Below are 16369 nucleotides of genomic sequence, written 5' to 3' on the forward strand. Positions count from 1 at the left end.
GACATAATGAGGTGATAGCCGAGGCTATTTGAACCACCCCACTGCCGGCACTCGGATAGTTATCTTGGGCATAGCATTTTACCAAATCACCTCATTCTTAGGGGCACACGTGAGGAACACAAATGCGAACAAGCCAGAATGGTCCCCTGGACAATATGCAACTGAAAACTCACACCCCAGAAGTGACTCGAACCCATACTCCCAGAAGCAACGCAACTGGTATGTACAAGACGCCTTAATCCACTTGACCATCACGACCGGACATAATGAGGTGATAGCCGAGGCTATTTGAACCACCCCACCGCCGGCACTCGGATAGTTATCTTGGGCATAGCATTTTACCAAATCACCTCATTCTTAGGGGCACACGTGAGGAACACAAATGCGAACAAGCCAGAATGGTCCCCTGGACAATATGCAACTGAAACTCACACCCCAGAAGTGACTCGAACCCATACTCCCAGAAGCAACGCAACTGGTATGTACAAGACGCCTTAATCCACTTGACCATCACGACCGGACATAATGAGGTGATAGCCGAGGCTATTTGAACCACCCCACCGCCGGCACTCGGATAGTTATCTTGGGCATAGCATTTTACCAAATCACCTCATTCTTAGGGGCACACGTGAGGAACACAAATGCGAACAAGCCAGAATGGTCCCCTGGACAATATGCAACTGAAAACTCACACCCCAGAAGTGACTCGAACCCATACTCCCAGAAGCAACGCAACTGGTATGTACAAGACGCCTTAATCCACTTGACCATCACGACCGGACATAATGAGGTGATAGCCGAGGCTATTTGAACCACCCCACCGCCGGCACTCGGATAGTTATCTTGGGCATAGCATTTTACCAAATCACCTCATTCTTAGGGGCACACGTGAGGAACACAAATGCGAACAAGCCAGAATGGTCCCCTGGACAATATGCAACTGAAAACTCACACCCCAGAAGTGACTCGAACCCATACTCCCAGAAGCAACGCAACTGGTATGTACAAGACGCCTTAATCCACTTGACCATCACGACCGGACATAATGAGGTGATAGCCGAGGCTATTTGAACCACCCCACCGCCGGCACTCGGATAGTTATCTTGGGCATAGCATTTTACCAAATCACCTCATTCTTAGGGGCACACGTGAGGAACACAAATGCGAACAAGCCAGAATGGTCCCCTGGACAATATGCAACTGAAAACTCACACCCCAGAAGTGACTCGAACCCATACTCCCAGAAGCAACGCAACTGGTATGTACAAGACGCCTTAATCCACTTGACCATCACGACCGGACATAATGAGGTGATAGCCGAGGCTATTTGAACCACCCCACCGCCGGCACTCGGATAGTTATCTTGGGCATAGCATTTTACCAAATCACCTCATTCTTAGGGGCACATGTGAGGAACACAAATGCGAACAAGCCAGAATGGTCCCCTGGACAATATGCAACTGAAAACTCACACCCCAGAAGTGACTCGAACCCATACTCCCAGAAGCAACGCAACTGGTATGTACAAGACGCCTTAATCCACTTGACCATCACGACCGGACATAATGAGGTGATAGCTGAGGCTATTTGAACCACCCCACCGCCGGCACTCGGATAGTTATCTTGGGCATAGCATTTTACCAAATCACCTCATTCTTAGGGGCACACGTGAGGAACACAAATGCGAACAAGCCAGAATGGTCCCCTGGACAATATGCAACTGAAAACTCACACCCCAGAAGTGACTCGAACCCATACTCCCAGAAGCAACGCAACTGGTATGTACAAGACGCCTTAATCCACTTGACCATCACGACCGGACATAATGAGGTGATAGCCGAGGCTATTTGAACCACCCCACCGCCGGCACTCGGATAGTTATCTTGGGCATAGCATTTTACCAAATCACCTCATTCTTAGGGGCACACGTGAGGAACACAAATGCGAACAAGCCAGAATGGTCCCCTGGACAATATGCAACTGAAAACTCACACCCCAGAAGTGACTCGAACCCATACTCCCAGAAGCAACGCAACTGGTATGTACAAGACGCCTTAATCCACTTGACCATCACGACCGGACATAATGAGGTGATAGCCGAGGCTATTTGAACCCCCCCACCGCCGGCACTCGGATAGTTATCTTGGGCATAGCATTTTACCAAATCACCTCATTCTTAGGGGCACACGTGAGGAACACAAATGCGAACAAGCCAGAATGGTCCCCTGGACAATATGCAACTGAAAACTCACACCCCAGAAGTGACTCGAACCCATACTCCCAGAAGCAACGCAACTGGTATGTACAAGACGCCTTAATCCACTTGACCATCACGACCGGACATAATGAGGTGATAGCCGAGGCTATTTGAACCACCCCACCGCCGGCACTCGGATAGTTATCTTGGGCATAGCATTTTACCAAATCACCTCATTCTTAGGGGCACACGTGAGGAACACAAATGCGAACAAGCCAGAATGGTCCCCTGGACAATATGCAACTGAAAACTCACACCCCAGAAGTGACTCGAACCCATACTCCCAGAAGCAACGCAACTGGTATGTACAAGACGCCTTAATCCACTTGACCATCACGACCGGACATAATGAGGTGATAGCCGAGGCTATTTGAACCACCCCACCGCCGGCACTCGGATAGTTATCTTGGGCATAGCATTTACCAAATCACCTCATTCTTAGGGGCACACGTGAGGAACACAAATGCGAACAAGCCAGAATGGTCCCCTGGACAATATGCAACTGAAAACTCACACCCCAGAAGTGACTCGAACCCATACTCCCAGAAGCAACGCAACTGGTATGTACAAGACGCCTTAATCCACTTGACCATCACGACCGGACATAATGAGGTGATAGCCGAGGCTATTTGAACCACCCCACCGCCGGCACTCGGATAGTTATCTTGGGCATAGCATTTTACCAAATCACCTCATTCTTAGGGGCACACGTGAGGAACACAAATGCGAACAAGCCAGAATGGTCCCCTGGACAATATGCAACTGAAAACTCACACCCCAGAAGTGACTCGAACCCATACTCCCAGAAGCAACGCAACTGGTATGTACAAGACGCCTTAATCCACTTGACCATCACGACCGGACATAATGAGGTGATAGCCGAGGCTATTTGAACCACCCCACCGCCGGCACTCGGATAGTTATCTTGGGCATAGCATTTTACCAAATCACCTCATTCTTAGGGGCACACGTGAGGAACACAAATGCGAACAAGCCAGAATGGTCCCCTGGACAATATGCAACTGAAAACTCACACCCCAGAAGTGACTCGAACCCATACTCCCAGAAGCAACGCAACTGGTATGTACAAGACGCCTTAATCCACTTGACCATCACGACCGGACATAATGAGGTGATAGCCGAGGCTATTTGAACCACCCCACCGCCGGCACTCGGATAGTTATCTTGGGCATAGCATTTTACCAAATCACCTCATTCTTAGGGGCACACGTGAGGAACACAAATGCGAACAAGCCAGAATGGTCCCCTGGACAATATGCAACTGAAAACTCACACCCCAGAAGTGACTCGAACCCATACTCCCAGAAGCAACGCAACTGGTATGTACAAGACGCCTTAATCCACTTGACCATCACGACCGGACATAATGAGGTGATAGCCGAGGCTATTTGAACCACCCCACCGCCGGCACTCGGATAGTTATCTTGGGCATAGCATTTTACCAAATCACCTCATTCTTAGGGGCACACGTGAGGAACACAAATGCGAACAAGCCAGAATGGTCCCCTGGACAATATGCAACTGAAAACTCACACCCCAGAAGTGACTCGAACCCATACTCCCAGAAGCAACGCAACTGGTATGTACAAGACGCCTTAATCCACTTGACCATCACGACCGGACATAATGAGGTGATAGCCGAGGCTATTTGAACCACCCCACCGCCGGCACTCGGATAGTTATCTTGGGCATAGCATTTTACCAAATCACCTCATTCTTAGGGGCACACGTGAGGAACACAAATGCGAACAAGCCAGAATGGTCCCCTGGACAATATGCAACTGAAAACTCGGCGGTGGGGTGGTTCAAATAGCCTCGGCTATCACCTCATTATGTCCGGTCGTGATGGTCAAGTGGATTAAGGCGTCTTGTACATACCAGTTGCGTTGCTTCTGGGAGTATGGGTTCGAGTCACTTCTGGGGTGTGAGTTTTCAGTTGCATATTGTCAGGGGACCATTCTGGCTTGTTCGCATTTGTGTTCCTCACGTGTGCCCCTAAGAATGAGGTGATTTGGTAAAATGCTATGCCCAAGATAACTATCCGAGTGCCGGCGGTGGGGTGGTTCAAATAGCCTCGGCTATCACCTCATTATGTCCGGTCGTGATGGTCAAGTGGATTAAGGCGTCCTGTACATACCAGTTGCGTTGCTTCTGGGAGTATGGGTTCGAGTCACTTCTGGGGTGTGAGTTTTCAGTTGCATATTGTCCAGGGGACCATTCTGGCTTGTTCGCATTTGTGTTCCTCACGTGTGCCCCTAAGAATGAGGTGATTTGGTAAAATGCTATGCCCAAGATAACTATCCGAGTGCCGGCGGTGGGGTGGTTCAAAAAGCCTCGGCTATCACCTCATTATGTCCGGTCGTGATGGTCAAGTGGATTAAGGCGTCTTGTACATACCAGTTGCGTTGCTTCTGGGAGTATGGGTTCGAGTCACTTCTGGGGTGTGAGTTTTCAGTTGCATATTGTCCAGGGGACCATTCTGGCTTGTTCGCATTTGTGTTCCTCACGTGTGCCCCTAAGAATGAGGTGATTTGGTAAAATGCTATGCCCAAGATAACTATCCGAGTGCCGGCGGTGGGGTGGTTCAAATAGCCTCGGCTATCACCTCATTATGTCCGGTCGTGATGGTCAAGTGGATTAAGGCGTCTTGTACATACCAGTTGCGTTGCTTCTGGGAGTATGGGTTCGAGTCACTTCTGGGGTGTGAGTTTTCAGTTGCATATTGTCCAGGGACCATTCTGGCTTGTTCGCATTTGTGTTCCTCACGTGTGCCCCTAAGAATGAGGTGATTTGGTAAAATGCTATGCCCAAGATAACTATCCGAGTGCCGGCGGTGGGGTGGTTCAAATAGCCTCGGCTATCACCTCATTATGTCCGGTCGTGATGGTCAAGTGGATTAAGGCGTCTTGTACATACCAGTTGCGTTGCTTCTGGGAGTATGGGTTCGAGTCACTTCTGGGGTGTGAGTTTTCAGTTGCATATTGTCCAGGGGACCATTCTGGCTGTTCGCATTTGTGTTCCTCACGTGTGCCCCTAAGAATGAGGTGATTTGGTAAAATGCTATGCCCAAGATAACTATCCGAGTGCCGGCGGTGGGGTGGTTCAAATAGCCTCGGCTATCCCCTCATTATGTCCGGTCGTGATGGTCAAGTGGATTAAGGCGTCTTGTACATACCAGTTGCGTTGCTTCTGGGAGTATGGGTTCGAGTCACTTCTGGGGTGTGAGTTTTCAGTTGCATATTGTCCAGGGGACCCATTCTGGCTTGTTCGCATTTGTGTTCCTCACGTGTGCCCCTAAGAATGAGGTGATTTGGTAAAATGCTATGCCCAAGATAACTATCCGAGTGCCGGCGGTGGGGTGGTTCAAATAGCCTCGGCTATCACCTCATTATGTCCGGTCGTGATGGTCAAGTGGATTAAGGCGTCTTGTACATACCAGTTGCGTTGCTTCTGGGAGTATGGGTTCGAGTCACTTCTGGGGTGTGAGTTTTCAGTTGCATATTGTCCAGGGGACCATTCTGGCTTGTTCGCATTTGTGTTCCTCACGTGTGCCCCTAAGAATGAGGTGATTTGGTAAAATGCTATGCCAAGATAACTATCCGAGTGCCGGCGGTGGGGTGGTTCAAATAGCCTCGGCTATCACCTCATTATGTCCGGTCGTGATGGTCAAGTGGATTAACTCGTCTTGTACATACCAGTTGCGTTGCTTCTGGGAGTATGGGTTCGAGTCACTTCTGGGGTGTGAGTTTTCAGTGCATATTGTCCAGGGGACCATTCTGGCTTGTTCGCATTTGTGTTCCTCACGTGTGCCCCTAAGAATGAGGTGATTTGGTAAAATGCTATGCCCAAGATAACTATCCGAGTGCCGGCGGTGGGGTGGTTCAAATAGCCTCGGCTATCACCTCATTATGTCCGGTCGTGATGGTCAAGTGGATTAAGGCGTCTTGTACATACCAGTTGCGTTGCTTCTGGGAGTATGGGTTCGAGTCACTTCTGGGGTGTGAGTTTTCAGTTGCATATTGTCCAGGGGACCATTCTGGCTTGTTCGCATTTGTGTTCCTCACGTGTGCCTCTAAGAATGAGGTGATTTGGTAAAATGCTATGCCCAAGATAACTATCCGAGTGCCGGCGGTGGGGTGGTTCAAATAGCCTCGGCTATCACCTCATTATGTCCGGTCGTGATGGTCAAGTGGATTAAGGCGTCTTGTACATACCAGTTGCGTTGCTTCTGGGAGTATGGGTTCGAGTCACTTCTGGGGTGTGAGTTTTCAGTTGCATATTGTCCAGGGGACCATTCTGGCTTGTTCGCATTTGTGTTCCTCACGTGTGCCCTAAGAATGAGGTGATTTGGTAAAATGCTATGCCCAAGATAACTATCCGAGTGCCGGCGGTGGGGTGGTTCAAATAGCCTCGGCTATCACCTCATTATGTCCGGTCGTGATGGTCAAGTGGATTAAGGCGTCTTGTACATACCAGTTGCGTTGCTTCTGGGAGTATGGGTTCGAGTCACTTCTGGGGTGTGAGTTTTCAGTTGCATATTGTCCAGGGGACCATTCTGGCTTGTTCGCATTTGTGTTCCTCACGTGTGCCCCTAAGAATGAGGTGATTTGGTAAAATGCTATGCCCAAGATAACTATCCGAGTGCCGGCGGTGGGGTGGTTCAAATAGCCTCGGCTATCACCTCATTATGTCCGGTCGTGATGGTCAAGTGGATTAAGGCGTCTTGTACATACCAGTTGCGTTGCTTCTGGGAGTATGGGTTCGAGTCACTTCTGGGGTGTGAGTTTTCAGTTGCATATTGTCCAGGGGACCATTCTGGCTTGTTCGCATATATATATATATATATATATATATATATATATATATATATATATATATATATATATATATATATATATATATATATATATATATTGTGACGGTAACGCGTTGGTGTTCGGCTGTTTAAGGCTAGGGGTATGGCCTCGTCACATAGTTATAAAAAAAAAATAGAAAAACTGGAACTTCGTCTGTGGTAAGGTTAAGGAGAAGACACACAAAACACAAGTAAACTTTAACAATGAAATTTTAATTACGTTAAATAAATCAAAACATGAAAATAATGCACAAACAAATATGTATAATAAAATCAATGAATCAAAATAATAAGAATACTTAAATGACACAATGAAAGTTACGTTAAGGCAAAATAAGAAGTGCAACACAAAGGTAAGTGGGAGGTGCTGGAATATTGGCTTAAAGCCACCACCTCTCTCAGTACACGCTAACGTCTAGCTGGGAGGAGTGCTGGCTACGAAAGCACGGAACATTCTGAGGACTGATGTTGGGGCGACCCCAGACATCAGGTAGTATTGGGGGCGAGTGCAGGTGCAGCCAGACCGGCGACCAATCAGCGGAGCCGTAGCGATCAACGGGTAGTTTGGTGGTTGGAGTTCGAACAGGTGGCTGGTTGCATACGTTTCTGCTCACCCTGGCAAGCCTTGCTGGTGCTGGTGTTGTTGTCGTTGTTGGACATTTCTTCCATAGTCTTTTTTATATAATTGTGAAGACGTAATTTTGGAGGGAAGAGCAGGCTCAATCTCTTGAAGGAGATTATCGTCACAATATATATTAGTATATTTTGGTAGCAGTCTTTCCTGTAGACATATATTATTAAATATGACCGAAAAAGTAAGATTAATAATTCTAACACGAATTTTCTCAATCTTTCGTACATTACGCTTCACTGTTGGAGGTAAATCAAAAATCACTTCTCCAAAATTCATTTTTATTTCTAGTCTGACGCGACACGGGCGCGTTTCGTAAAACTTATTACATTTTCAAAGACTTCACAAATACACAACTGATTAGAACTTACGTCTCTCTGATATTATATCTACATTTGAGTGAGGTGGGAAGGGTGATGTGGCATTAACACAAGACAGAACAGGAGGGGATAATTAATAGGGTATTAAAAGTATCAACACAAGACAGAACAGAAACAATGGGTATTGAATAGAAGTGTTTGTAGAAAGCCTATTGGTCCATATTACTTGATGCTTCTATATTGGAGCGGAGTCTTGAGGTGGGTAGAATATAGTTGTGCAATAATTGGCTGTTGATTGCTGGTGTTGACTTCTTGATGTGTAGTGCCTCGCAAACGTCAAGCCGCCTGCTATCGCTGTATCTATCGATGATTTCTGTGTTGTTTACTAGGATTTCTCTGGCGATGGTTTTGGTTATGGGAAGAGATTATATGTTCCTTAATGGAGCCCTGTTGCTTATGCATCGTTAAACGCCTAGAAAGAGATGTTGTTGTCTTGCCTATATACTGGGTTTTTTGGAGCTTACAGTCCCCAAGTGGGCATTTGAAGGCATAGACGACGTTAGTCTCTTTTAAAGCGTTCTGTTTTGTGTCTGGAGAGTTTCTCATGAGTAGGCTGGCCGTTTTTCTGGTTTTATAGTAAATCGTCAGTTGTATCCTCTGATTTTTGTCTGTAGGGATAACGTTTCTATTAACAATATCTTTCAGGACCCTTTCCTCCGTTTTATGAGCTGTGGAAAAGAAGTTCCTGTAAAATAGTCTAATAGGGGGTATAGGTGTTGTGTTAGTTGTCTCTTCAGAGGTTGCATGGCTTTTCACTTTCCTTCTTATGATGTCTTCGATGAAACCATTGGAGAAGCCGTTATTGACTAGGACCTGCCTTACCCTACAGAGTTCTTCGTCGACTTGCTTCCATTCTGAGCTGTGGCTGAGAGCACGGTCGACGTATGCGTTAACAACACTCCTCTTGTACCTGTCGGGGCAGTCGCTGTTGGCATTTAGGCACAATTCTATGTTTGTTTCCTTAGTGTAGACTGCAGTGTGGAAACCTCCGCCCCTTTTCCATGACTGTTACATCTAGAAAGGCAGCTTCCCATCCTTTTCCGTCTCGTAAGTGAAACGCAGCCCGGAACTCTGCTCAAATGCCTCCTTCAGCTCCTGCAGATGTCTGACATCAGGTTACCTGTGTAAAAATGTCGTCAACATACCTGCAGTATATGGCCGGTTTCAAGTTCATGTCGACTAAGACTTTTTGCTCGATGGTACCCATGTAGAAGTTTGCAAACAGGACACCTAGGGGAGAACCCATGGCGACCCCATCTACTTGCTTATACATGTGCCCATCCGGGCTCAAGAAGGGTGCCTCTTTAGTACAAGCTTGGAGTAGTTTCCTCAGAATACTTTCTGGCATGTCAAGAGGAGTACAGGCTGGATCACGATACACTCTGTCGGCTATCATTCCGATTGTCTCGTCCACAGGTACGTTGGTAAACAGCGATTCTACGTCCAACGAGGCTCTTATCCCTGTGGCCCGTGTGCCCCGCAGTAAGTCCACAAATTCCTTTGGAGACTTCAGGCTGCAGGCGCAAGGAACATAAGGAGTCAGCAGGCCGTTGAGTCGCTTCGCCAGTCTGTACGTGGGTGTGGGTATCTGGCTAATGATTGGCCGAAGTGGGTTTCCAGCTTGTGCGTCTTGACATTTCCATACGCATATCCAGGTTTATATTCCCCAATATATATCGTCACACTGTATAAGAATAAAGGTGACAGGGGCGACTGCAACAACTACCGTGGAATCTCCCTCCTCAGTATTGTCGGAACGCTGTTTGCTCGTGTCGCATTGAAGAGGCTCCAAGTACTTGCAGAGAGAGTCTATCCAGAATCACAATGCGGATTCAGAGCTGGCAGGTCCACCATCGGCATGGTCTTTTCCCTCAGACAACTGCAGGAGAAATGCAGGGAACAGAAGCAGCCACTCTCGTAGCCTTCATAGATCTGACGAAGGCCTTCGACCTCGTCAGCAGGGATGGCCTGTTCAAGATCCTCCCCAAGATCGGATGCCCACCCAGGCTTCCTCAGCATCATCAGATCTTTCCATGAGAACATGAGGGGCACCGTGGTCTTTTGATGGCCTAAACATCAGACGCCTTTGACATCCGAAGTGGAGTAAAGCAGGGCTGCGTACTGGCTCCAACCCTATTCGGGATTTTCTTCGCAGTTATGCTGCGGCACGCCTTCGGATCTGTCACGGAAGGCATTTACCTCCGGACCAGATCGGATGGAAAGCTCTTTAACCTCGTCAGGCTGAGAGCCAAGACGAAGGTTCGGCTGAGGTGTCTGCGCGACTTTTTTTTTGCCGACGACGCAGCAGTCACTGCACACTCAGCCGAAGTACCTCCAACGGCTCATAACCTGCTTCAGCGAGGCCTCTCAGGCTTTCGGACTCACCATCAGCCTGAAGAAAACACAAGTTATGGGACAAGGAGTGGACTCCCAACCTGACATCGGCATCTCTGATTCCAAACTGGAAGTCGTTCACGACTTCGTGTACCTGGGCTCCACAATCTCTGACTCCCTCTCTCTTGATACGGAGCTAAACAAACGCATCGGTAAGGCATCTACTACCAAGTCCAGACTGACAAAGAGAGTGTGGGCCAACAATAGGCTAACTGAGTATACTAATATTCAGGTTTACAAAGCCTGTGTCCTGAGCACTCTCCTTTATGGCAGTGAGTCTTGGACACTCTGCGCCCGCCAGGAAAGACAGCTGAATGCCTACCATATGCGCTGCCTTCGACACATCTTGGACATCACCTGGCAGGACAAGGTGACAAACAACAACGTCTTGGGGAGAGCAAGAATCACCAGCATGTACACAATGCTGAAACAGAGACGAATGCGCTGGCTCGGTCACGTTGTGCGAATGGGCGACGGCAGGATCCCCAAGGATCTCCTGTACGGAGAGCTGAGGCAGGGAAAGCGTCCAGTAGGCAAGCCCCAGCTACGGTACAAAGACGGATGCAAGAGGGACCTGAAAGCCATGGACGTCGATCTTGCTATATGGAGACACTGGCTACAGACCGTTCAGCCTGGAGGCATCTGTTCAACGAGGTCTCTCCAAGTTCGAGGAGTCACTTGCCAAGGAATCGGAGGCAAAGAGACAGAAAAGGAAAGCCGGTAACCAGGAAGACAGACCAGAATCGGACTTCGTTTGTGCTCGGTGTGGGATGGACTGCCACTCTCGGATTGGCCTCATCAGTCACACCAGACGCTGCACCAGGATTGACAACTAGGGCGCAACTCCATAGTCTCCCGAGACTGAAGGATGCCTACTACTAGTGGAATTAACTCAAATTGGGATAATTTGGTTTGAATTTAGCTATTGTTGTTTTAGATTAGGTTATGTTTGGCTAGGATACGATAGGTCTTGAAGGGTATGAGTGATGCTAAAAAAACATCTGGATGTTGGAAATAGCTGGATGGACACAGCACTAGTAGAGCGTCCATGCAGCTGTGCAGTGTTCATCCAGCACACTTGTGTGTGCTGGATGAACACAGCATAAATGGCAATGAGAATGCGGTATGTGTTGCAAAGACCGAATGTTGGCAATAGACGGTAACAGCTCTAACAGTTAAATCCAGTTTGGGATGTAATATGATCAGTTACATTTAGTTAATTCCAACTTTGGCTTATTTTGAAATGGGGTAAATTTAGTGGAATTGATTCGAATTGGGATAAATTCGATAAAATTTGACTTTGGCTGTGTTAGGTTAGGTTAGGTTACGATAGGCTGGGTTGGATTGAGGCCAATAAACACATTTGAATGTAGGAAAATGGCTAGTTGGACACAGCACTAACACTATGAAATGGACTTAAGAATAGGGTATGTTATGCGGTGACTGGAAATTTGGAAATACACATTAGATTTATATGGCATAGGTGAAACTTGAGTAAATTGGGTTTTGGCTGTGCTATGATACTGTAAACTTAGGTAAATTTGGTGGAAATTGTCTTAAGTTAGGTAAAATTTAGGAAGGATAACTTAAATTCTCCAACTTTAATAAAATCTACCTTTGGATGTGCTTGGTCAGGTTAGGTAAGGCTGTGTAGGGTAGGATATATAATATCTTATTGGTAATGAGCTAGCGTATTAAAAAAAATAGAGTGTATTACCTAATTTGGGTTCGAGTTATAGCTAGCATTTGTAATGAATGGACAGAGGCTACATAGGGTTGTATGTGAGGATATGGATGCTGTGGTCTTGGTAATAGGGTATGTTATGTCAAGACTGGATGTTGGATATCAGAAATATACATTAAAGATAGATGAAATAGGTCAAACTTGGATAACTGGGGATTTGGTTGTTCTCTGATACGGTAAATGTGAGTAAATTTGGTTGAAATTGTCTTAAATTAGGGGAATTTAGAAAAATCTGGGTAAATTTGGAGAAAATTATCTTAAATTAGGTATCATTTAGGTTGGACAACATAAATTTAGCCCAACTTTAATCAAAACCTAGCTTACGATGTGCTAAATCAGTTTAGGAAAGGTTGTGACGTGAAGGATGTATAATATCTAAGGGGTAATGAATTATCTTGTTCATAAAATACTGTAAATTCACCTATTTGGGTACGAGTTATAGCTACCTTATGTAATGGATGGAAAGAGGTCACATAGGCTTGTATGTGAGGATATGGGATGCTTATATATAGTTAATTTGGCTTTTGCTAGGTTGAGTTTGTTTAAATTTGTGTAGTATAAGTAAACTTTCTGTTAGATTTAGATGAATTTACGTTCTAATAGGATTCATTTTGATAGGAAATAGTAAATTTGCTTAAATTAACAAAGAATTACTAACTTAACTCAACCTGTCCTAACCTAACCCCACCCGTCCTAACCCAACATAACTAAGGCTAGAACCAATAAGTCTGTTGGATGTTTGGCTAAATAAATATGGATGACATGATTGGAGATGATGTAACAAGGAAGTATTAATAAGGTATTAAAAATAATGGATATATGCTGCATGAATAGTTTATCACTAATTATGTTGAAACATGTATGGAAAATGTATGTGCTTATTAAGCTCATATGATGTCAGATGTCCCAGTCATATATGTCAAATTCTGACTTTTGGGGGATAATTTTTGGTTAAACCCCGCATATTATAAATGATGTCCTAAACATACATTGACAAATATTGTGCTAATTGTTTATTGTTGGACCAAGTTCGGTGTGATTGTATTTGTACAAATAACACAATGATTATAATTGTGCAAGTTCTGTTGTAATTGTGCAGGTTCCGTATTGGCAGTATTTTTGCACAAGTTGTCTGATGATTGCAATTATGTATTGATTATATTTCGGCAAATTGTGTATTGTTTATGCAACTTGTGTATTAATTGTATATGTCTTGTAAGTTTATTTGTGGGAATTGTGTAGTTATGTATGTAACGTATATGTGCTAGTTGTATATTTATCATATTTGTGCTAGTTGTGCATTGATTAAATTTGTGTAAGTTGTGTATTAATTGTGTAATTAATACAAGTTGTGTATTAATTGTATATGTTTGGTAAGTTTATTTGTGGGAATTGTGTGGTTATGTATTTAACGTACATGTGCTAGTCGTGTATTTGTAATATTTGTGGTAGTTGTGCATTAGTTATATGTGTGTAAGTTATGTATTAATTGTGTAAATGTTGTAATTGTATATATGTGAATTGTGTATTTGTGCTTGTTGTGTATTTTACGTATTTGGCCTAGTTATATATTGTATGCATTTGTGCTGGATATGTATTTGATATATTTATGAAAGTTGTGTAATAATTATGAAAGATGTGTAATAATTGAACAAGTTGTGGGTAATTGCACATGTTTTAACTGTATATGTACGAATTGTGTATTTGTGCCTGATGTGTATTTTTGTCATTTTGAAAGTTGTGCAATTATTGAGCAAGTTTAGTTGTATTAATTGTGCCAAGTTGTGTATTAATTACACAAATTGTATATTAACTGTCCATGTTTTATAATAAATTTTGTGCGAATAGCGTATTTGATCAAGTTGTGTTATAATTGCTGCAGTGGAACTGGTGCAACTGTATTTTTATGCATATTGTGTATTTGTGTAAGTTTTGTATGTTACCTGAAAAATAGATCTTCATGAGCATGTGTGAAAGTGTATTTGGTTTATGAGACAGTGTGTGTGGATATTTTGTGAAAATTATTCTTACGAAATTGTGTAATTTTAGAGAAAGTGCATTTTGACTGTACGAGCATATATGCAATTTGTTATATTTGCGAAAATACCATCTCTGTGTAAATGTCATACTTCGAGTGAACATGCAATATTTGCCTAAATGGTCTAGTTTTGTGTGCAACTGACATATTTAAAGTGTAAATGACATATGTTTTCTATAAATGGTATATTTTGTGTGTAAATGGCATATATGTATGTAAATGGGATATTTTGCGTGTAAATGATATATTTTGTGTGTAAATGATATATTTTGTGTGTAAATAATAACATATTTTGTGCATAAAACGGCAATCCTTTAGGAGAGTGCATGTTATGTGATGCTGTCAGTCGTCGTAGGAAGCTACGACTGACGTAGGGCGTTGTGCCGGAAGTTCAAAGCTTTTCAGATGCCTGGAGCCGAGAACAAAAAGCTTGAAGGGTCGAAGATAAAGATCTCGAAGTAAGGCAAGAGTCGAGAGCTGGAATGAGGGCGGGTGTGGATTGCTCCGATGAGAGAGGGTGTGGAGTGCTCAGATGAGGGCAGGGTGTGGAGTGCTCAGATGAGGGCGGGTGTGGAGTACTCAGATGAGGGCGGGTGTGGAGTACTCAGATGAGGGCGGGTGTGGAGTACTCAGATGAGGGAGAACGGAGAGGTAGAGTGAGGGCGGGATTGGCTTTCCGTTCCACAACGAGGTCTGAATCGCCTAATGTGGAAGTTGGAACTGTACTGGCGATGGTGATTGATGAGTGGTTGATGAATATTAAGCCACCCTAGTGAAGTAGTGGCTTTGGCGATGGTGTGTCTTAGACAGTGTTATGTGTGTGTCCACCTGACCCTGTGTTGGACCCGGTGTGCTTACATATTCGGCAATTTGATTATCATTCGGCCGGAGGATAAGTTCTCTGTTTACTTGTGGCTGTCTTAAGTGATTCGTGGAAATGTTTTAATGTAATTACAGATGTCATTACAGGCAAATTGCATTGTGGATGGCATGTGGATACAGTGGAACGTTTAATTGATTGCAATTTAGCTTCTTGAAATGTGGGATTCCATGGGTAAAACTTAATTTTGTTATTTTTTTTTACATGCAAGCATGAAAAGGAATTACAATAAATACAATAAAATATCAGAAGAAATATTACAAGCAAAAACAAAAAAGCCACCGGCCAGAAGGACATCAAGACAAAACAAAATACTAGAGAAAACATGTAAACAGGTTAGCAACACACAAAACATAATTACACATGAAACAAAAAAACATGATCATCATGACGTACATGGAAGGCATAAAGATAACAACATAAAAAGATAACAAGAAAATTTGTATTACAACAAGCCAATAAAAGGAAACACAAGCCGCACAGGGCACAAAAACAACACACATTAAACAAGAACACACACACATTAAACAAGAACACACACATTAAACAAGAACACACACAACTAACTACCGGTCTCGCAAGAAACAAAAGGAGAGGCACACGCACAGAACACAATAGGGCAAACAACATAGCCAGAGGGGCACACAGTATAACATAATCATAGGAACAGATAATCAGGGAACACACAACAAATGATAATAATAATATTAATAACAATAACAATAATAAGAAAGGAAAAATAAAATGCATAACAAATTAAAGGCAAAACACAACAAAGAGCAGAAACCCAGACCGGGCTGCGCCAACAGCCCGAGGGGCACTCAACACCACACAAACAAGCGCACAAACAGCACCATAAAAACATAGAACAACAAAAAAAGAACAATAAAAACATGACATCCACAACCAAACACACACACACAGAACCAAACCCCGGACCGCACAAGAGCCGGACACACACACACACAAGTCATACAAAGAAAACCCACAAAACCAAACCGGAGCACGCAGGGACCGGGAAACAGAACCCGCCCCACCCACCCACACCCAACAACCATGCACACAAATGGAAAAACCCACAACACACAATATGCAAAAAAAAAAAATCACAGGCGAGTAACACAGGACTCAGAGGCAGGAGCATATTTCTCAGGGTACAAATCCCTAGG

The 16369-nt window shown here is 44.5% G+C and overlaps 1 protein-coding gene across 1 annotated transcript in view; it reads right to left on the bottom strand.

The window, feature by feature from the left end:
* Window positions 1–16369, bottom strand: part of LOC138357134 (glutamate receptor-like) — a 270984-nt gene that overhangs the window by 190324 nt on the left and 64291 nt on the right. Inside the window, 1 exon segment of the mRNA XM_069313781.1 lies at window positions 11749–11786. Within this exon segment, the coding sequence (XP_069169882.1) occupies window positions 11749–11786 (38 nt within the window).

The sequence above is a fragment of the Procambarus clarkii genome, chromosome 76 (assembly GCF_040958095.1).
Source record: "Procambarus clarkii isolate CNS0578487 chromosome 76, FALCON_Pclarkii_2.0, whole genome shotgun sequence".
NCBI classification, from domain to species: domain Eukaryota; kingdom Metazoa; phylum Arthropoda; class Malacostraca; order Decapoda; family Cambaridae; genus Procambarus; species Procambarus clarkii.